The sequence below is a fragment of the Sturnira hondurensis genome, unplaced genomic scaffold (genome assembly GCF_014824575.4).
Source record: "Sturnira hondurensis isolate 20B ecotype Veracruz unplaced genomic scaffold, ASM1482457v3 Scaffold0001538, whole genome shotgun sequence".
NCBI classification, from domain to species: domain Eukaryota; kingdom Metazoa; phylum Chordata; class Mammalia; order Chiroptera; family Phyllostomidae; genus Sturnira; species Sturnira hondurensis.
In genome coordinates, this window is record NW_028074169.1 from 1,498,949 (window position 1) to 1,522,193 (window position 23,245).

Sequence of the window (23,245 nt, forward strand, 5' to 3'; positions counted from 1 at the left end):
TATACTAACTTCTGGAATCTCTACAGCAACATATAAATTTTCATCCTAGCCAGTATACCTCAAAGCTCACCAAAAGAATAACCCACTTCACTCAACAATCTACTTTTCGAACCACTGAGTGTCCTGACTGCTTCTCTTCCTTTCTGCCCTTAAACATGGGTGCCTCCCTCACTCTCAGGGTCTTTCCTTATAGTTAGTTTCTCCCTTGGAAATCACATCCATCCTTATAGAAGATGACTTCACACTCCTCTAAACCTAACTCATCTCTAAGCACCAGTTCTGCTTATGTGACCTCTCGTCTGATCAATTGCTAGCACATCAAACTTTGTATATTTAAAATCACACTCACAATTATGCCTCTGCCTCTCTCTACCTTTCTCTCATGCATGCACACACACACACCATGGGGGTCAGAGTAGACCACCTACTCTCATCCTGATTTCCCTGGTTTAGTAAATGGAATAAATGACACAACCATCCTGCCAGGAGTCCACCATGTTCAAAACTCTGAGGCAGGTGCCACAATCAAAATGCTTATATAAACTAGGCACAATGTGAAGGCACAAGAAGTCAGCAGTCTGCACCCATAAGGTTCTCACCATAACTGAACCCTGCTGGCTTCCAGTCTCCAGAAGTGTTAGAAATAAATTTGTTTATAAATCACCCAGTGATTGGGCATCTGTGGCATTGGGCACCTAAACAAACTACAACAGTTTATATATGTTCAATCATTTTATAGTGCATCGAAATAATGAGCTCTAATAAACATTTTTTGCAAACCATAAAATAAGTATTGACATTTGCATTAAAATATCATTTATAAAGGATAAAACTCTTGAAAACATTTTTCAAAATGGCTAACCACTCCATTTCTGTTTCTATTACAGTGAACATACAGAACTTACTGATTTTCAAACTGCTTGGGCAGGTCTAGCACTTCAAGCTGTCCATCAAGGTTCACTTTTTATTATATAATTTGCAGTTCTTCTATGTATAATAGCAAATAGTTTATTGAGGAAAATATGAATTACTTGACTTAGGTCTTATATTGCTTTATTCAACCTAGTATCCAAAATACTAAATACTAAATACTAAATACTAAATACTATTTTGGATATTTAGTATCCAAAATACTAAAACTTTTTTTCTTCAAAGACTTAATTTATTTACTCATAGAGACAGGGGAAGGAATGGGAGAAAGAGGGAGAGAAACATCGACGTGAGAGAAACACCAATCAGTTGCCTCCTGTACATTTCCTAACCGGGAACCAAACCCACAGCCCAGGCATGTGCCCTGACTGGGAATTGAACCAGCAACCCTTCACCTTCCAGAACGTCACACCCATCAGGGTAAAACACGTTTATGTGAAACATCTTTGTTTCACATAAAAAACCTCATAAAACCTCAACATCTTTGAGGTTGACTTAAAATGTATTGTCTTGATTATGTTTTCCAAAACGTTTTCTTATTGAGGTGCATCTGTTCTGTAACAAGGGGGTCCATAGTAGCCATGTCCATAATTATTCCTTTAGAAGTTCTAGTAAATATTTTTGTGAAAATACTTATACTTACTTATATATCCCAATACTACTTTCTAAGTCTTTTTATTGCTTTATTCTCACTTTAATAACATTTTGTGGAGTTTTAAGTTTTCAAATACTTAATATATGAAATTGTTTTAAATTTCTTCCAATGTACTAAATTATTGTAGTAATTTGTTTTCCTAAAGCAATTAGTGTTTTGTTAACACATGCAACTTAGCCAGAGTCCCTAAAGTGACACAGACCAAACTATGGCATGTTTCTCAAATGTCACTACAACAGGTGGCCCATTTTCTATGGTACTATATCCTAAAACTGTCAGTACAAACCAGTGAGTTTATATTAAAGTTTAATTTTAAAGAGAAAAGAAGAGGGGGAAAAGATCTTTTTAACCTTAAAAAGAGAGAGGGGGACTTCTTGCCCTACCAAAATCCTGAAAGGGGATTTACAAATCTTGGCTACCTGCTGGAAATGGAAGTTAAAGAAAAAGTAGAAAAAAAACAATCCCCAAATTATTATTGCAAAAAAGCATCTTGACACATCTGCATCTCCAACTTCTACCGGTCCAGGACAGGATTTAGCTCCATAAAATCTTCCCTAGTCCTCAGTCAGTAGCGCCTCATCACCTCCTCCTCCTCCTCCTTCTCTTCTTCCTCCTCCTCCTCCTCTAAATTTCACAGCATTGTCCCTTTCTTTTAAATATATTATTTACATATTACCCTTGATTATAGGTGCATCAAAAATAAATCCAAACTGTCCATCTAGCATCCTTTGACTCTTACCCATTGTTCCACCAACACTAAATTTTACTGTTTTTACATAACCTTTGCCTCAGTCAAACGGGCCTTCTTTACCCATAGACCTTAAGACGTCACACCACCACGTCTCCCACACAACGGTTTCCTCAGCCTACAGCACCACCCTTCCTCATTTCTTCTCGCCGGAATCAGTCTGGGTTTGGGACAAAAGTAACTGAACTACTCCAGGAAGCCTTCCGGTATTGCCTAACGGGCCCGACCATTTCCTTAGCTGATCCCGCTTTTTCTCTCCGTGCACTAGTCCCATTGGTCCTCAGAAGGCAGGGGCTCGGCAGGGTTATTTCCGGGACCCAGGACAGACTGAATAACTCGACTCACGCGTGTGACGGCCCTACCAGCCGAGCGCCTAATAGGTACAGGTACTGTGGTCGACGCTGGAACAAAGCCTGCTCAAAGGAGCTTACAGTCTATATGCAATACTGTAAGTGCAGTAAAAGGAGTGGAAGTGACCCGGGAATCTGCCTCGCTCGGAGAACTAAAAGCGCAGGCATCATCTACCATTTGTGTCCGTTTTTCCACCAGCCAACACTGTTCCCACCTCCTGAGATGCAACAAGCCCTTTGTGCTCTTGCATTACCGAGTTGGCTGTCACTCACTCCCAGTCGTAGCCACGCCGCCCTATCTGCTGAGGACCTTCCTAGGGACAGGTCTCAGGAGCCCCTCTGCATGCCGGGAGTTGTGGTCTCCGCGGGCAGCAGTGTGGCACTAGGGCCAGCTTTCATCGCGTGGCAGGAAGCGGAAGTGGCCTAGGGCCTGCACTGGTCCGGCTTCCGCCTTGCCCCGCCCCGCTCACCTCACCGCAGCGTTATTACTGACGTGTCTTTCTGTGGAGGTGCTGCGCCCCTTTGCAAGCTTTGCCGAGGCCAGCGTCGCCTCACGCGGAGTGTAGTGGAGCAGAAGTAGGACCCGGAGCCCAAGCAGCCATCGCCATGGCGAGTGAGTCCCTCGGTGCAGTCCCTGCTACCCCGGAGTGGATCACATTCCCCCTTCCCCTCACCGGTCCGGGCAGGTGGCCGCTCGCCAGGCCTGCTTGGATCCCAGGCCCTCCTCGGGATTCCCAAGCGTTTCAGTACTCGGTCTGCTCCCCTGCCCCTTGCCCTAATACAATCTGGGCGGAAGGGCTTGCCTGGGTAGAGCGAAAGGTTCTCCCAGCTCTAATTCTCCTTTTGTTTCTCCCATCAAAGTCAAATTTCTGGAAGTCATCAAGCCCTTCTGTGTCATCCTGCCTGAAATTCAGAAGCCGGAAAGAAAGGTGAGTTCCCTAAATGGCCCTAAAGGAGGCTTTGTGAAACTCTGGGCGCTTGATGTTTACAGTACAATTAAAAATGGCTTCAACACGCCAATGGAAACTCTCCCTTCTTTTAACCCTAGAGTGCAGTTGTGTGTACTCCTGAACTTTGTAGAAAGGTGACCTTCTTGTGGGAATTTCTACCTAAATCATCTTGCTGTACTCAGAGTATCTTTTGTGGATGTTCGTCCAGTGAACAAAGCCTCGAGTTTGCCTCGTCCCCAAAATTTATGGCAGTGAATGAATAAGGTCTCAAAAGCCTCAGGAAACTCACTTGAGTCACCATTCCATTTTCACCTCCAACAGGAACAGATCGTGAGTTGGATTTTTATATCCAGCTGCTAAAAGGAGCTAAAGCCTGTCACTTTATTCTGTACAAATGAGCTCATTCTATAAATGAGCCTTGTGTAGGCTGCCAAATTAGCTGAGAGTAAAGGCATTTTGTGAACCCTGCTTTTTACAGCAGGCACATTAAAACATGGAAAAATAGAAATGTACACTTATATTGCATCTTTGCCACAATTTCTGCTGCTATGTAGCTACAGGCCAAGATAGTGAGTGATGCCAAAGTAAGTAAAGCTGTCAGACAGTGAAGAAAAGTTTCACTAGGTTCTTTTTCTTTTTTTAAGATTTTATTTACTTTTTAGAGAGGGGAAGGGGGGGAGAAAGAGAGGACGAGATACATCAGTGTGTGGCTGCCTCTGGCACGCCCCCAACTGGGGACCTGGCCTGCAACCCAGGTATGTGCCCTAAAGGTGACCCTTTGATTCCCAGGAGGACACGCAATCACTGAGCCACACTAGCCAGGGCTCACTGGGTTCTTAAAGAGTAGTAATATATTTTGATTTCACGTTCTTTCAGAGTATTGTTTATGCATTCATATATATGTACTTGACATCAACATGGACACTTGGGTTCTTGGAGCATCCTATTCTTTTTTTGGATGTAAAACTGTTTTGTATTGTATAAATAACCCATATATGTACTGCCTTTGATTGGCTAATATGCAAAGCTCTTCCCCCTGCCCTATCCCCAGCATAGTAGAAAGAGCACGTATGGCTCTGGAAGCTGGCAAGCCTGGGACCCACCCTCTACTCAGCCTTTTACTAGCTGTGACATTGGCCTTGTAGCTTAAATGTGATAGATGGAGCAGTGAAAATATGTGCAGAGTATAGCAGTAGCTTCAGAAGGGCTTAACTCTGGAAGATGTGATGTCTGATGATGGTTTTGAAGGAAGAATAGAAATTTCCTTGAAGTAAGGGAAAGGAACTCCAGGCATAAGGAATATATAATGTGCAATCATAATTACATTAGCCAAGATTCAAATGGAGAGAATCCTAGAAGCAGCAAGGGATAAGGGGACAGTCACCTACAAAGGAGTACCCATCAGACTGTCAGCGGATTCCTCAAAAGAGACCTTACAGGCAAGAAGGGGCTGGAAAGAAGTATTCCAAGTCATGAAATCCAAAGACCTACAGCCAAGATTGCTTTATCCAGCAAAACTTTCATTTAGAATGGAAGGACAGATAAAGTGCTTCTCAGACAAGGTCAAGTTCAAGGAGTTCATCATCAACAAGCCCTTATTATATGAAATGCTAAAGGGACTTATATAAGAAAAAGAAGATGAAAAATATGAACAGTGAAAGGACAGCAAACTCAGTTATTAACAACCACACCTAAAACAAAAGCAAACCAAGAGGACAGCTAGATCAGGAGTGGAACCATAGAAATGAAGAACACATGGAGGGTTAGCAACAGGGGAGTGGGAGGAGGAGAAGGGGGGAGAAGGTACAGAAAATAGCATAGACGGTAGGTAGAAAATAGGGGGGAGGGCAAGAATAGTGGGGGAAATATAGAATCTAAAGAACTTGAGACACGTTGTTATAAACTAAGGGGGGAGAATGGTGGGGGAGGGAGTGTGCAGGGGGAGGGGAATGAAGGGAATAGAACAACTGTAATGGTATAATCAATAAAATATATTTTTTTTTAAAAAAAGGAATATATAATGTGGAAAGGCACTGAAGACAAGCAGGCTGGAGATGTTAGGTATAGTTCAGAATTGAGAAGAACATAAAGAAAGGCAGAGAGCAATAACCCAAACAGATTAGAAAATTGCTTTGGAAGTAGGATAGAGGATTGGTATGTTTTAGAAGGTGAACTGTGGGAGTGGGCTAGGAGATAAGGATGGGTCTAAGGGATTGTTAAAAGGCAGAGTCAGAAAAGACTTAGATACAACTTTTGATGTTTTGCTGTTGAATTTGGCCATATACAGGAGAGACTAGGTTATTAACAAATGAGTCTTGTAAAAATTGTCCACTCTTTTTTCCTATGAAGAATTATTTCAGTACAAGCCTGTTATGTTACTGGTTAGCCTTCTCTTGGTCTCCTAATTCCTTGCTGTGATGTGATGGCAGGTGAAAAGGGGAGCATTCTCAAGAGGAGGAAAAGTTTTGTGAATTCACTAAACTTCATATGGAGTATCTGGACATGGAGTTAACACCACGTTTGTATGGTTGTATTATCATGGCCTAAAGTGGTAGGCAGAGACTAGAACTTCTGTTCTGACCAGAGAGCCAGGACTCTGACTTAGAGCTTGCTTAGACTTCTCTTCCCCTCAAATTAAAAAGTATTTTAAGAACACAATTTTGTTCACTTAATACTGGCACTCTAAAGGCATTTCCACATAAAAATCTTTAGTCTGCACAATATAACTGTGTTTGTTAAGCCCTTTAAAGCTATTCTTGCAGTGTAGGCAGCAAGTACTTATGAAGATGCTGAGTTTTAGAGACAGAAGAATTCCCACTCTACTGCTTGGTACCAGAGGGGATTTGGACAGGGCATCTACATTTCTAATAATTCTTATTAGTCATCTGTAAAATGATTCTGAAGTGTAACCTATCCTACTTACATACCTGAAAAGATGTGAAAAGTCTTAGATGCTATTAGTGAGTAGGTTAAATTTGCAACTCTACCTGCCCTCCCACTCCACATTGTTTATTGTTATACATCGTTTTACCCTTAATTCATAGAAAATACATTACATATTTTAACTAAAGATTAATATTGTTTAATATTACATATTAAACAATAAAAGAAGCAGAGAGAAAATAAATCAGATAAAAATGAAAATAATATGTAATATCAGAGATATTACATATTAAACAATCACAAATTCCAAATTTGTTGATTCCAGATTAAGATTTTGTCAGTTACAAAATCCTTTCAAGCAAATGGTGATAACTCATATATTGTAAAGACGTATCTGGTTTAAGAATCCCTTTCTATCACAATATTCTGTGATCTTGGATCTAATCCTAATCCCAATGCTAGTGGTTAAGAGCACATATTTTGGACTCAAATTCACTTCATCTGTGGGATTTGGGACAAATTACTTGTCTTTTCTAAGGTTTAGTTTTCTCAAATAATAATGCTATGTTGTGCAAGGATCAAATGAGATGATGCATATCAGGGTCTTTGCATATGTGCCTTATGCATAGAAAGCCTGCAGTGAATGTTCTTTTATTTTGGTACTTACATTTGGTACCTGGTTTGAAGTGTTCAAGACTTACTTTTCTGGTGATCAGGCAAAGGGGTCTGATCTGAGTCCATTTCTATTAATTTGCTTAAGAAAATAACTTGTTGACTTAATCCATTCTCTTCTACATAGATTCAGTTTAAGGAGAAAGTGCTGTGGACTGCTATCACTCTCTTTATTTTCTTGGTATGCTGCCAGGTAAGCCCAGGTTTCCTGTTCTCATGTGGAAGTGGGGGTCAGAAAGGGCTGAAGAAAGTGTGCTGATTTCTTTTCTCTCTGCTTTTTTCCAGATCCCCCTGTTTGGTATCATGTCTTCAGATTCTGCGGACCCTTTCTATTGGATAAGAGTGATTCTAGCCTCTAACAGAGGTAGAACTCTGGCTCTTTGCACCTCTTTCTGTACAATGTGGGCTTGACTCACCTCCTTTAGTTAATTTACAGGCTTTGGCTTTATGTGGAATTCAGAGAGTGTTCAGGAAGAATGTTAGTGTGTTGTACTGAATAGCCTTAGTAAATGCCAAATTCAGCACCAAGGCATAGAATATTCAGAATTGCATGTGAATGCATTATAAAGCCTGTAATAACAAGATTACTGTAAATCTACATCATAGAGAATAAAAAAAAAACACCAGAAAATCTAGAATATTTTTTAAACAATGAAATCATAATATTTCTACCTATCTTTTAATGTGCTTTGATAATCTTTAGAATATGTAATTTGTTTCTCAACTGCATCTTTTTCATATTTCTAGGTTACCCATATGTGTCAAAAATATATAACAGAATGTTTTATATGCTTTATAAAGTACTGCTTTTGATTAACTTATGTTTTAAATATAATTCAAATTAAGTTTCAAGTCAATTGGAAGTATGTTAGCATAATTATTCAAAATTAGATATAATTATACGGGCTTCTTTTTCAAACTGCGGAAAATATTTGAATGTTAGCCTTTTTATTAACTGATGAAGAGACTAACCTTTCTTATCTCTGTAAAACCAGAATGAATCTGTTTATGGTGAATTTAAATGCAGCCATTTGTTTAAAAGCCATATGACATCCAAAACAATTAAAACATGGCCTGGCAGACTGAACAGAAGGAAATGAATTATACTGTAATCACTGATATTTTGGGATTAATCTCTAAATTAAATGCTGCTAGCAATTAATTTAGAGAAGCACACAGGATTTATATAAGAAGTACACAGTCAGCCCTGGCTGGTGTGGTTCAGTGAATTGAGCACCAGCCTGTGAACCAAAGGATAGCCAGTTCGATTCCCAGTCAGGGCATCCCTGGGTTGCTGGCCAAGTCCCCAATGTGTAGAGCGTGTAAGAGGCAACCACACATTGAGGTTTCTCTCCCTCTCTTTCTCCCTCCCTTTCCATCTGTTTAAAAATGAATAAATAAAATATTTTTAAAAATGCACAGTCAGATATTTTCTAAATAATGTGTTGCTTTTCCAAGATAATATGGGCTGTATTTTGCCTCCCCTGTCCTCAGGCACATTGATGGAGCTGGGTATCTCTCCCATTGTCACCTCTGGCCTCATCATGCAGCTCTTAGCTGGTGCCAAAATAATTGAAGTTGGTGACACCCCAAAAGACCGAGCCCTCTTCAATGGAGCCCAGAAGTGTAAGTGAGATTTTGAATGCTGTTTAAATTTCTGTAGTTGAAGAATTTGAATTCACTATAAAGTTTGGAGCTTCAGAACTGTTTTTTCTTTTGACAGTGTAACTTCTTTGGCCCATCAGTCCTGCAGGTGCTCTTAGGCCTATGTTAGCAGCAAAGCACTTCTCAGGGGGAGGGCTCTAAGGGTCTGTGGAATACCACTTCAGTGAGGGGCTTGGCTGTGGTCACATGGCCTATTGTTTTTCTGGGAGCCTCTCTTTCATCCTAACTGATGCAACATGCCAGTAGCATGGCAGCAAGTCCTCTCATGCTCTTGGGCACTCCTTTGAGTAGCACCCTCTTTTTATGGCAGAAGACTGGTGGGAACTATGGGGAAAAAACAAAATAAGAAGAACGTGGAGAAGTTGCTAAAAAAGAAAGGAATGGAATATGTGGTGGGAAAAGTTCTCAATTGTAGAGTGGTAAAGAGCAAAGTGGAGTAATTCCTAAAGTGGAAGGTATTCTCAGATGAGAACAACACATGGGAACCAGAAGAGAACCTGGATTATCCTGACCTCATTGCAGAGTTTCTACAGTCACAAAAAATAGCACTTAAGACTGATAAATCAGAGGGAGGCAAGTGCAAAGCTGAAGATAGGAAGGGGAGAGCAAACCAAAGACAAAGAAAGAAGAGTCAGAACAGCCATGAGGCTTTGCCCAGAGTTTGGAGCTGGGATGGATTATTGGAGCTACAGAATCCAGTGGAGAACTCGTGTTCCTGATGTAATGGAAAAACTTTGATGAGGCTGACCTGGTCCCTGACAAGGAAGCCAGCCTTAACTGCTCCCATGTTTTCATATCCTTATGTAAGGAAAAGCTCACATGGCATTGCTAACCCTCAGAACATGATGATAAAAAAGATGACATGGATTAACTCTTCTGGTACCAGCCCCTGTCTTAATCTGACTGTGGGTTTCAGTTGGGGCAAGGAAGGACTTCTACTTGTCTAGACACAATAGCAAAGGTGGGAAAGGTGTCCTTTGAAGAACCAGTATAGTTTCTGTGCCCTAAAACAGGCCAAGTGCTTTAAAGCTCTTCCATGTAGTATAGTTTATACATCCATCCCAATGGACGAGAGGGAGGATAAGTGTCTCAAGCAACTCATTATATGAGGGGCCTTCTAAGGGTCGTGGGAGAACAAAAAGATATTGTAGAGTTTCAAAGAGTATCTTCACAACCCACAGCCTTCTTCCCAATAGTATTAATTGCCTTTTAACAGCATAGCATGGATGCATGTTTTGGGTTCTTATTGTATTATTTCAGGGTGGGAGGGATGAGGTGGCAAGGGAGATGGGTGGGATTGGGTTTTTTAAATAATTTGGAGCCTGGTTGGGGAAATGGTGAAACAATGGAAAGAACAAAAGTAATGATTTGGTTCTGTGCCCAGATTATTTCATCTTTACCAAAAACATTACCAGCAATCTAAACGAGCACTGTGAGAGACTTTAAAAGTTATGAACGCTGGAAACTTACAAGCCAAGATGTTCCCTGCCAGAGCTTAATGCTGTTCCCAGCAAAGAATTAAGCCAGCTGATAAGTTACCAAAGCTGCCATTTTGGATATCAGAACTGGTTGAGAAGGGACAGTCTTTTATTGGAGCATGTACATAGGTAGATTATTCTGTTTTAGTGGTGCTAATTCTTGAAATTAAAAAGATATTTTCCCAATTATGAATTTATAAATACTAGAAAGAGAGAGAAACTTTTGGAAGAGCCCTGGTACTTGGATAGGCTGGACAAGGCAGCGGGGAGTATGTCCCCTGTTCTAAAGGCTCCATGATCGAGTGGAAGGAGCAGGTCTTGGAGGTCCTCCACCACCAGCCACATGTCCTTAACTTAGGAGGAAATGGTGTGTACTTCAGAGGTGTTAGAAGAATTCAATGGAATCACATTTGTAGAGCATCTCTCAGTCCTGGCACATAATAGTATTGGGCACGTATTGTTTTTCTTCTGGGAGTTTAAAAAGATTCAACTTAGGGGAAAGGTGATTCTCTCAACCCAGCTCTAGTATTTACCAGCTTTGTGACCTGGACAATTTAGATGACAGCTCTTACATCTCAGTTTCTTCATTTGTAAAAGTGGTAATAATAATATTTGCCTCATAGCAAATAACTGTCACTAATAACAATGACCAGCCATCAAAATGATTCATGTTCAGCCTCTGACTGAACTGAAATATATTAATTAGGATGTGATCGAGTTTTCTACCTAGCATGTGGAAGAAATCTGTTTAAGTTAGTAGGTTAAATAATTGAGCAAAAAAAATTAATCTAATTTAAACTTGTAAGTTTCAGATACAAATCAGGGCTTTAAAATATATACATGAATTATTTTTCAAAATTACAAATTGCCTGAGGTTTTTTTTCTGTTCTTGAGAGCTTTTTAAATTTCTTCTGCTTTGAGAATTCAATGTCAATGAGCAATTTTTTAAAAGTCAGATAGGGACAACATTTCATGGGCACTCTGGAGTAAATTTTTATTTTACAAATCAGGTTTGACAAACTAAACAGAAAAGTCAATCGTGAAGCCCAATCTCATACTTAGAAATTCACTTAGTATTGTGGAACTAGTAAAAATGTGTCAATTCCATTGTGCCTAACAATGAAGTACTGAATATAATGATATAAAAAACAGAAACAGTCTACAAAAAGAAAAGCTTCTGAAAACGGGACAAGTGACTATATTGATGCCATCTTGAATGGGGTTTTTTTTCCCTTAAAAAAAATACATATGAACTGGGAAGAGATCCCTTTCCTTCAGAGTTAAACATTTGTGTTCTGGACTTAGACTGTAGAGGTGGTCCAAGAATGTAGTTAAAACTAAGGAGCTCTCCAGAACCTGAGCAACTTGATCTGACTTTGTCTTCAGTAGATATTGGTCTGTGAATTGTTTTCCATAAAAACTAATTTGTCATATTCCAACTCTTTCCTCTTTCCATCACTGAAAGGAGAGTACATTTAGGAGTGAAATTAAGGAGTTCACCTTGTGTTACCGAGCATTTGAGTTATTGTGTACTTTGACTATTGGGTATTTCTTAGACCAAGCTCCTTGGAGGCACTATTAGTACTCTTAATTTTTGTTCTTCTTGGTGCCTTGCACAGAATAGGTGTTCAGTAACTGTTTCCTCCATGACTGTGTAATGTCCCACTTTGAGAACATAGTTTTGTTGTTGTTGTTGTTTCTGATTTCTAGTATTTGGCATGATCATTACCATTGGCCAGTCTATTGTGTATGTGATGACGGGAATGTACGGGGACCCTTCTGAAATGGGCGCTGGAATCTGCCTGTTAATCACCATTCAGGTAATTGTTATGCTAACATTTACCCCTTCTGAATAGCTCCTCCTACTCACTTACACTTTCCAAATAACAAACCTGAACCATTCATAAAAGAAACTTTTACTTAGAAGGAGCCAAACCACCTGTGTTGGCTCTTCTAAACTCACCAGAAGAAGGCTTTACTGTGTGTTGTCCACTCAGTCTTTAGCATTTATATCAGAGAAGCCCCTTACTAACGAAGGGACGAGTCATGCCTATAGGGAGAAGGAATAAAGTCTATTTGGGATTCTTTACTTTTATTTTTTAAATTTTTACAGCTCTTTGTTGCTGGCTTAATTGTCCTACTCTTGGATGAACTTCTGCAAAAAGGATATGGCCTGGGCTCTGGTATCTCCCTCTTTATTGCCACTAACATCTGTGAGACCATCGTGTGGAAAGCGTTCAGCCCCACCACTGTCAACACTGGTCGAGGTAAGGGCCCTGGGCTTTCCTGGGGACAGGAGTTGGTAAAACGTACTGACATATGCAAAGCAGAAAATGAAGATTCCCCCATCCAAGGAAAAATCACCTCCATTTTAGGTACATTACTTCTGATGTTTCTGTGTGCATCGGCAAAATTTTCTTAAACACAGATAGGCTTCTATTCATATGATACATTAACTTACATATTCCATGTCAGAGCATTTCACAGATATTTGCCATACCAGAATACAGAATCCTGCCTCATTTTTCCTAGCATGGTATGGACTTTATGGCAAGGATGAAGCATTTATTTAACAAGTCTTCGGACGTACTTGTAGGACATTTCTAGTTTCAGTTGTTATTACAAAACAGTGAACAGCCTCATACATTCATGATTATGTATTTTGGCAGTAGCTCTCAGTGAATATGTTCCTGAAAATGAAATCACTGAACCAACGTCCTTGGTCATGCAAGGGGCAACTTTGTGAGAGAGGCCTAAACTTGGAGTTCACCTCCTGGTTGTTCCTATTAGTAGTATATATATGGCTTTGGGCAAATCCCTCTACCGCTGAGCCTCATTTGCCAGGATGCAATGAGAAATAACATGAAGTGATGTGACACCAGGCCCATAGTAGATACCTGTAAAATTTTAGCATTCTATGCTATACGCACAAAGAGTGCCAAGGACATCTTGTTTCAGAGATGTTTTTAATAATTTCTAAACATACAGAGAAGTATGACTTCTTAGGAAAGGCAGTCAGCATTCTTCATCATTAAATATGTTATTTACTTGTAAGAATCCTTTGAGAAATAAATATTAATACACACTTGAGTGTTTTCTTTGAATTGAATGCTGGAGTCACAGTACTTGGCTCCAGAGACCATATAATCTCAGTGAGACTCAAACTAGGTCCGTGGGCACATCCAAGACCACAAGTGCCAAACAGATTACAAAGAAAAGAGGGAATATCAGAGAAGAGTGGGCAAGATTAAATTTGATTCCTCCCTGGGCATGTCCTGGAACTATAGGAAATCCAAGGCAGATGGGGAAACTAGAGGCCAGAAAGCAGGGCTTTTCTGGAATGGGTGTCAAAGTCAGGAGGATAAAGGGTAGGATTTCAGGTATATGGCAAGATCATACTACAACTGGTGTGGGGACATTCTGAGTTAGGAGGAAGTGATGCCAGGATGGAGCCAAGCAGCCACTTCTGTTTAGGAGCAGGCTAGTGAGGCAGGGGAACTGAAGTCTGGATGGAAGAATCCGTCCCAGATTGGATTGGAAGATAGAGAATGCAGTGTTACGATGTCAACTGGCAATGTTTGAGAACTGCCTGGAGAGAGGTGCTACCAGGAAGGGTGATTCTACAGCCATGTGAAGTAAAACTAACACTTAGAAGCCGTGTCTTGTTGTCAGAGAGTCTGCAAATAGTGAATTTCAAGAAATTTTGTTAAAATTAGGAAAACTAGAGCCTATACCTGGCATTGCCTTTCATTCAGCAAATATTTATCAGGTGCCTTTTAAGGGCCAGGCACTGGAAATACAAGGTGAACGAGCCATGTGTTATGTGTGTGTCGGGTGTTATTGCAGGTACCAAGGAGAACAAAGCAGAGGAAGAAGATAGGAATACCAAGAGTGTTGTACAGACTTAGTCTGGGTAATTGAAATCCTGAAGAGGGAAGGGAGCCCTATTACTGGGAGAAGAATGTTTCATTTGGGGGAACTAGCAGGTATAAGGCCCTGAAGTAGGAATATACCTGGTATGTTCAAGGTCAGTGTATGTGGCTGTGACAGAATGAGCAAGGGAGAGAGTAGTCCGCTGAGATCACAGGTAACGTGGGAATGTTGAGAGTTGGCAGAGCGTGAACAAGTTCCTCTTCCTTTCGGGGAAACCCAGGTGTCATCCTCTGAAATAAGGCTTTATCTTGGCTTCAGCTTTAAGATACCTGAGTTCTGTCCATTGGTTATAAATAGGCCAATGCTGTCACCTGATCAAAAGGAAGAGGAAGTGCTGGTAATTAGGAAAGAGTGCTTTCCCATCTCAGAGGCTTCAAAAGAAATCAGCAGTGGTGCCAGTATCTCCAAATGGTCCCGTAACAGCCCAGGGGAGAAACAGCAGGTAGTTCCACTGTCATGTGTTAGAAACTTGAGGAAAGTGCCCTCACAGGGCAGTAGTACCAGGTGCACTTCACAGTACTAATACCAGGGCCTTGCACCTGCCCACAGAACACAGCTCTGTATATAGCACTGGTTCCCTGTATGTGGCCAAACTTTTGTTGTGGGATAGTTACACTGTCCTGGAAGGACATGAAGTAATACAGTGCTCCTGTTTCTTACTTGAGCTAAGGCTTAGGGGATATTTTTTTTTAACTTCAATAAATTTGTTGAAAATTTATAAGACTTCTAGGCTTTATGAATGCCATGTGCTCCCAGCTTCCTCTTCTTTGCCCTCTACTGCCTAATCCTCAGGTCTGTCACCCATTCTTGTTCTTGATTCCTTCAGTCCCTCTTTAAGTTGTTCTGCTTCCTGGCCGTGTTTTCCTGGCTGTGTTCAACACTGTTTCATAGGGGTGTGGATCAGGCCTTGTGGTAGGCATGCATGTTATCCTTTCTCCTTGATCGTCAATGAAAGAAGCAGAGAGGTCAGGCCCTGTCTTGTCAGAGGCAGCCTGCACATCAGAGCTGGGGATGCTCTACTGCCTGGGGGTTTTCCAGGAAAATGAATGGAACAGCTCCAAGCTTGCTCTTCAGTGTATGACTCCTTCAGCTGGAATTCAGCAGATCCTGCTTTTATGATTTTATAATTGATGATCATTCCACCTATCTGGTGGCCATTGACATACATGCCAGCAAAATGAGATAACTCAAAAAGCTAGAACCTATTTCTGCAGGTTGAAATCTCTACAGAAGAAATAGAAATGAGGGATGAGAAAATACCACTGTACCCCTGTGGTTATAGGAGTAGACACTCTGAATCTTAAAAATAATTCTGTTGTTCACTCTCTGGCCACTAAGAAGCTGTTTGTCTCTTTATCACATATGTCCCCTCCTTCACCAACAGGGATGGAATTTGAAGGTGCCATCATTGCACTGTTTCATCTGCTGGCCACACGCACTGACAAGGTCCGAGCCCTTCGAGAGGCTTTCTACCGCCAGAACCTACCCAACCTCATGAATCTGATTGCCACGATCTTTGTCTTTGCAGTGGTCATCTATTTTCAGGTGCGTCCAAACCCACCATGGTAAGCTCTGATGATCCACATTTAATTTTTGGAATGCCTTGATGTGTGTACACCCCCACCTACACCCCAGGGGTGGTGTACATCATCATATAGTAATGAAGTGGTGGGATGGCATTTGAAAGGAGCAAGTTTCCATGGGAGCTGCATATGTGTGTTCTGTTGAGTCATGGGGACCTGCCTAAACTAAACAAGACTGAGACAGATACAGCGTTTCTGAAATTATGCTCCTTTGGATTGGGTCTAGCAGCAGATAAAGAAGATTCATCTTTAAGTTCTTTGTTCAAGAGAAGTGAAAAATCTCTGCCCCAGCTGATGTGGCTCAGTGGATTGAGTGCCATCCCATGAACCAAAGGGTTGCTGGTTTGATTCCCGGTCAGGACACATTCCCAGGTTACAGACCAGGTCCTCAGTAGGGAGTGCACAAGAGACAACCACACATTGATGTTTCTCTCCTCTTTTGCCCTCCCTTCCCCCTCTCTAAAAATAAGTAAAATCTTTAATAAAAGAGAGAGAGAGAGAAGTGAAAAATCTTAAGCTTTAAAGCCTCATCACCATCTTACCCAAAATTTACAGAGTCTTTATAGGTAGTGTCTTCTTGGAAAAGGCTTTTCCTCTTCAGAGCTCTTAACCTTTCAAATTTATTAGTTTGTGTCTCTCCTGAATAAGAGACCTGACCTGTCAGTTGCTTTTCTGTAGTTGCATTAGTCTTTGTATTTTTTTCATCAGCCACTTTGCATTCTGATATTTATTGAAAAGAAGGAATAGCAGTGAAGAAGACAGTTTAGTGCTTGTGGAAAGGTTCTGTATAACAGCCAAGTGCTTTTTCTGAGGACAAGACAGGTCTGTTTCTTCAGCTGAAACTTTTAGTTAGATGCCTAATTAATAAACTTTAGTGCCACAATAAGCTTGGTGGGTATTTGTGGTTAGGTCATCAAAAATTTATTTTGAATCCTCTATATTCTGAGTCCTGTTCTAGGCACTGCAAGTTTGTAAAAATAAAAGAAAACCTTTCTATTCTCCAAGGATTTCAGAGGGAGAGGCTGTATTCATACAAAAGCTTAGCTTTTCTGTTTATGATTTAAAATACTGTAAAGAGCTCTTCTGGGGTGTGAGGTAGAGGCCATGGTGTCCTTGTCTTGGGGCCACTGTAAAAGTATAGGAGAGGAAATACCAAAGAGAACCACTGTTAAGACTCACTTGGGCATGTGTCCTTCAGGCTTTTGGATATTCCACATTGATGCAGATTTAATGTGGTGGACTTTGATAAAAATGGGATTATTTCAATGTGCTGGGCTTTGGTGCATTTTTTTAAGCCTGTCTTTATTGGGAACCCTCTGCTAAAGTGACCACAAGCACAGTGGTGGGTCAGGAAGGGGCATAAGAGCTGTGGAATCAATGTAGGCCTGGCTGTCCCCAGCTGGGTTGTGTCTGCGCAGATACTGCAGTGAAGCACTGAGGGAGCCCTGCTCTGTTTGGCTTCTCAGGGCTTCAGAGTGGACCTGCCTATCAAGTCAGCTCGTTACCGAGGCCAGTACAACACCTACCCTATTAAGCTCTTCTACACCTCCAACATTCCCATCATTCTGCAGTCTGCCCTGGTGTCCAACCTGTATGTCATCTCCCAGATGTTGTCAGCCCGCTTCAGTGGCAACCTGCTGGTCAGCCTACTGGGCACTTGGTCTGTAAGTATGGCTGGTTGAAGAAATCAGTTTTGATTCTGTGGCTGGTTGCAGTGGTGTACATCCATATGTCTTGCTTATGACCAAACATTTTACTTTTTAATCATGTCTTTTACAAATTCAGCACATAAATATTCTTTTCAGTAAAAAAACTGTACTACAGATACTTGAGTAAAATTTTATTTCTTTTCATCCTCTCAGAACTACTTTTGTCCTTATGCTAAGGCATAATGAAACAGCATTCATAGGCTTTCTGTGTATTCTTCCCAGGATACGTCTTCTGGGGGTCCAGCACGTGCTTATCCAGTTGGTGGCCTTTGCTATTACCTGTCCCCTCCAGAATCTTTTGGATCCGTGTTAGAAGACCCTGTCCATGCTGTTGTGTACATAGTGTTCATGCTGGGCTCATGTGCATTCTTCTCCAAAACATGGATAGAGGTCTCAGGCTCCTCTGCCAAAGATGTAAGTATAAATTACAATTTAATTAAACCAGGAAACAGTAGTTCTCACTAGTGAGTCACTGGTGTAAGGGGTCTCAACTTTTCACCTCTTCCTAAAAAAGTGGTCTGTGAACACACACAGCCGTTTCCTCCTCATTGGGCCAAAGTGTGTATGGCCGTAAATGGAGTCTAACAGTAATTAGTGTTTGCCTGGGGAGGTGGAGCCAAACTAAAACTAGACTTTGTCATGTGGTTTCTTTGCAGCAGTTTTTAAGTTATCTATTTAAATATTGTTAGTATGCTAAAAAAAAAAAAGGGAACCTGTGAGTGTTCAGTGCCACCATAAAATGTCTACCTGGCTTTCAGTTTCCAACTTGAAATTGAGCATTGTCTTCTCCTCTGGCATCACACAGGTTGCAAAGCAGCTGAAGGAGCAGCAGATGGTGATGAGGGGCCACCGAGAGACTTCCATGGTCCATGAACTCAACCGGTGAGTGCTGGCCCTAGGTCCCAGTGGTTTTCTTCTGTTTGTGGTTTTCTTACACTTCAAGCATCTTGATAGGGCTTATGGATTTCTGGTTAATTAAATGTTATCCTTGGTTACAGGATAGACAAGGTTCCTGTATCCACAAGAAAATCAGCATTGTAAATTTCAGTCTGTTTTTCCTACCCCTAGCAGGGACATTAGGCAATTTTGATCATTCTTCTGAGGATTCGCTGAAGCCTCTAGATTCAGGAGAAATAAAATGCAAGCCACATACGAAATCCTAAATTTCAAGTAGTCACATTTAAAAAGTAAACATTTGTAATTAATGTAAGAAATACCATGAGATATTTTATGTTCTTGTCTTCAAAATCTCATGTGGCATCTTTAATATCTCATCTTGGACTAGGATAATTTCACTAGCCACATGTGGCTTGTATGGCCACTTATGGGACAGCAGCCCTAGTCTGGACCATTAAGGTGTGTGAGTAGGTGGAGTTTCAAGGAGATAGTGGGGTGACCTCTACAGGATTTAGGTTCCTTAATCAGTGGTAAGCATGTCAGAGTGCCTGATCCTACAGACAGGTGGCCTGAGTCAAGGGTGGGCCATGCTCGAGGTATCTGCATGGTGGCACCTTGCTGACCAATCTCCCATTCCCCAGGTACATCCCTACTGCCGCAGCCTTCGGGGGGCTATGTATTGGGGCCCTCTCCGTCCTGGCTGACTTCCTGGGTGCCATCGGGTCTGGAACTGGGATCCTGCTGGCAGTTACAATCATCTACCAGTACTTTGAAATCTTTGTAAAGGAACAGAGCGAGGTCGGCAGCATGGGGGCCCTTCTGTTCTGAGCCATGTCTCCCCTGGACTAGAAAGAGCCATGCTCTGGATTTGCCAAGGAAGCAGGAATAACGAATCCATCATGGGGTGCTGCTGTGGCGTGTGGACATTTGCTTATTTTTTTTTATTTCATAATTCTTTCATTCCACTTTGTAAAGTGCTAGGAATTTCCAGTTTGAAATTTTGCTTTTTATTCTGGCATTGGCAATCTAACCTTAGAAGTGAAGTTTTATTCAGCTCATGGCCAGGGATGAGAAGGATAAATGACTGTCCTCATGTGTCCATGTAACATTTGTTTTAACCTTTGCTTCTTCTCAGTGCCATAGGTGGCTGCAGTGATCCCACCTGTTCCCAACAAGGGAGTGTCTTACTGGTTAGAAGCACAAACGTTGAAAGGACTAGGTTTCATTGTACTGGCAGTGTGTGAGGCTGGTAGTAGACCACGTGTTTTCTGGTAGATGTGGGTGACTAACCAACATGTTGCCTCATGGTCAGGCGTAGGAACAACTGTTTAAAATTTGTTCTCTGGAAGATACAATTGTCTTCCCTTTTTAAAGTAGTTTTTTAGGACAGAGCTACTTTTAAAAGAGAGGGATGAATTTCCTGACAGACAGACACTCTTGGTCTGTCTGCTCATTTTCTGCTGGTGACGTTGGGATTCTTCAGCTTTATAAAATCGTGCCTGGCCAAACTAGGCAAACATGTGGAAGACCCCTGAAGTGATGTCTGTCTGTCCAGTTATCAGTGGACCTGATCCTCTGTAGTTCCTTGACTCCTCACTCAACCCTAGCAAAAGAAGGCACCGTGGCAGATTCTTAGACTTGAAAAGACAGTGACTTACTTGGTACGCACAGGCCACCACTACCCTCTAGACTGAAAACATCCCACTTGCATTTTTTTAGAACAGATAGCAGAATGACCTCTACAGGAGTTATTTTTGTTGTGTTTAGGACTAAACACAAGTATGCTAAATGACAAGATGCCACTGATCTCATCTCAACTTCTCCAGAAGAGAAGGGTGCAGGCCCTAGAGCTATGATGCTGTCAGAGCCAGAGAGCTTGTGTTTTTCTTAAGCTGTTCTAATGTTTGATATAAAAAGATTCACAATTATGTGTAAAATAAGTTCTGTTTGAAATAACAGGTGATCTAGATCTGAGGAATTAGAATCTTAGTTCTAAGGCCTTTGGGAGGTCCCTCTCGGGACAGGTACCTGGTAGTGCTTGGCAGCAGGGGCAGCAGAGTTGGGCACTGCAAGCCTGAAGAATTCTTGGTAGATGGTGCCCCAGTGCTAAGAAGGGAGCACTATGGGTAAGTGCAGCCCTGTTGGAGAGAGATGCCCCACCAATAGCAGGTACACAGTGGCCTCAAAGTACAGAGACATGATCATAATTTGGTAGAAGTGGCAAGCTTGACAGCTGGTCAGGAGGGTTCCTAGGAGTCTTCATTGGTGGTGTTAACCAAAAAGCAGACTGCCAAGGAACAAGAAGCAACTTATTTAAAACCACTCAGTAAATCAGCCACATAACCAGGATGGGCCTGGCTGGTCTGTCCACCCCAAGTCCAGAGTGTACAACCATATCACACGTGGCCTTGTCAGACCCAGTCCTGAGCGGAGACCTGATGCCTCCTCTGTACTTAGTTTGCTCAGCTCGACCCATGGGAATGCTGCAGCCTCTGGCAGGCACAGCAGCAGTGTCCAGGCTTATGGGCTGTGATCTGGAGAGTGCTGGGCCTCATCAGGACCCCCAGAGCCCTGCCTGCAACCTGTGGGGCTTGTGAGGCTTGTGCTCATGCTGTGTGGTTAATGACCACAGTGGATGGGGGCTGACTGTAGCTTCCAGGGACTATCACTGTGGATGCCAAAATGGCATAACTGAGATAAGGTGAAAATGTAACAAATAAAGCCAACTTTTTACAAGCCATTTGCACATGTTCTTTTGGTTTTTCATTCCCAAGAAGGCCATTAAGAGAAGACACTTGAGGCTTGGTTTAGTCCTGATTATGTACAGGATCCTAACTAAGGTCTCCCTAGGTGTAAGTTCCTCCTCAGAAATACATTTTGCCTGAAAATTTTCATTCTGGTGGTAGTTAACTACACGCTCAGGCTTTTGGTAATTTGAAACACAAGTGTTTGAGCAGAAGCACTGGTACTGGGCTGATGTGCAGGCTGCTTGAATCCCTCCTAGGACCTCGGGAGTGGACCAGTGTGTCCTATGAGGTGCAGAATCTTCCCAACAGAAGTCTATAGCCCTATGCCTCACAGCCCTTTAAGTCCAAGATAAAGGATCTTGCTCCTGGCTGTGACAATAGGGCATTAGAACCCTTCCAGTCACTGATCATGACGTGGCTTGGCCAGAACTGTAGGTAAACCAGGAAAGTCTCCACTGCACCCTAGAACACAGCGTCACGTGGACAGCAGTGGCAGGTATGGTGCTTTTCTAGAATGTGCCATATAGGAAAGTCTTCTAACAGCTTTTACTCAGAGCCAAATTAAAGAGTATGTATCCAGGGTAAAGTGAGAAAAAAAACCTTCCCACTCACCCAGATTTCGAAGCTGACATGCTTGTCCTGAACAAAGCCTTACCCCAAGCCCTCCATCCCTACTCCCTACCTGGTGCTTCTCAGTGACCCATAATAGAGACACTGAGATAGGAGCCTAGTTAAGGGAGAAAGTACTGCCCACCTGTCATTATGGCTCACTGAGATAGTGTTGGTCAGGGGAGAATGTCCCTCTGGGGCCACTTGAGGGACCATATTGAGGCATGGCCCTACAGAAGCCATACATCAGCAATGTGCTCCAGGACAAGATGTGCAGCCAGTCTGCCCTGCAGTCCCTCTACCAAAGGGATGGGCTCAGAGATGCAGAACAGGAGCCAGCAAGCAAGCTCTGCAAAATGTGGAGACAGGCAGGGTGCTCTGGTCCTAAAAACTCAGAAAACCTGTACCAAAGAAGCACTAGACCTTCTCTTGTTGCCTCTGCCTGTGGCCAGACAAACCTCACCTGGGAGTAAAGCCAAAGGAGCCCACATTTGAGGTGACATATGGTTTGGGTGAGGCCCAGCCTTGGCTCATTGTGAGGCCAGGCTGGTCCCTCTACACCTCACTTCCCAGTGTGCACTAGAAGTTGAGCAGTGCCTCCCACTCATAATGGGAGTAACACTCTTCTTTTTCCTGTGGGGGAAGGCACTGTGGTAGCCACCTACACATGATCTCATCTACCACTCCCACCCCCTAGCTACTAGAGGCCATGGGAAGAAACTGTCCTCGTTTTACAGGTGCAGAAATATAGTGTGGCCAGAAGTCACACAGCCTCTTAGGAGCAGAGCCAGGACAAAATGCTCAAGGTCCTCTTCCTACTTCAAGATCCTGTTTGTCTGCAGGCATCTCTGATGGAGGCCTAGTTGGGAAAGGAATGAGGGGCTCAGAGAAACCACTTACTCCGAGGAGCCTCACCATGCTACCTTTTGCTGGGTCCCTATGCCCTTCCCCATCCTACTCCTGCTGAAAGCCCTAAATGGATGCAGTTTAAGGAAGCTCAGGAAGCTCATGGGCAGTGGGGGGAATGGTTGAGCCTCCCACCTATGCCCAGGGAAGAGCGTGTCTTTTTGACATGAGGGCCAGGGTAGGTAGGTATTGACACCACCTGAGGGTCAGCAACAGCCCCAGTGCAAAAAATCTTCAATACCCACCACTGCCTGCTTTTGGAGAGTCATAGTGATATCCCTTTAGTGGCAGTGCCCAACTCATTCCCTGGCCTGAAACCCTCTGGGATACCCCATTACTCTGCCCCAGAGCCTTTTGGCAGCACACCCACACAATCACCAACTCCTTTCCATTCAACACATATTATGGAGCCATGGAGTAAATGGGTCAGGAGATACTGCTGCTCTCAGAAACCTATGTCCCTGCAACGGGGGTTCTGCAGGATCCACCAAGAATCTGGATCTTCCCAGTTTCCCTACTCTGTCTTGCAA

At 42.4% G+C, this 23,245-nt stretch overlaps 1 protein-coding gene and 1 pseudogene across 1 annotated transcript; both read left to right on the plus strand.

Moving 5' to 3' along the window:
- Positions 1-3,122: 3,122 nt before the first annotated feature.
- On the plus strand, positions 3,123-21,193 carry SEC61A1 (SEC61 translocon subunit alpha 1). The gene is made up of 12 exons (XM_037030133.1): positions 3,123-3,296; positions 3,545-3,612; positions 7,316-7,381; positions 7,474-7,552; positions 8,683-8,814; positions 12,042-12,151; positions 12,445-12,598; positions 15,649-15,809; positions 17,314-17,511; positions 17,779-17,970; positions 18,362-18,438; positions 19,095-21,193. The coding sequence occupies exons 1-12, from the start codon at positions 3,290-3,292 to the stop codon at positions 19,279-19,281; spliced, it is 1,431 nt and encodes a 476-aa protein (XP_036886028.1). The 5' UTR covers positions 3,123-3,289; the 3' UTR covers positions 19,282-21,193.
- Positions 9,012-12,024, plus strand: LOC118975909 (chromobox protein homolog 1-like; annotated as a pseudogene).
- Positions 21,194-23,245: the final 2,052 nt, after the last annotated feature.

Coding starts and splice junctions, on each gene's coding strand:
- SEC61A1 (XM_037030133.1), top strand. Junction 3,613..7,315: donor TTCAGAAGCCGGAAAGAAAG/GTGAGTTCCCTA, acceptor TCTTCTACATAG/ATTCAGTTTAAGGAGAAAGT. Junction 8,815..12,041: donor CTTCAATGGAGCCCAGAAGT/GTAAGTGAGATT, acceptor TCTGATTTCTAG/TATTTGGCATGATCATTACC.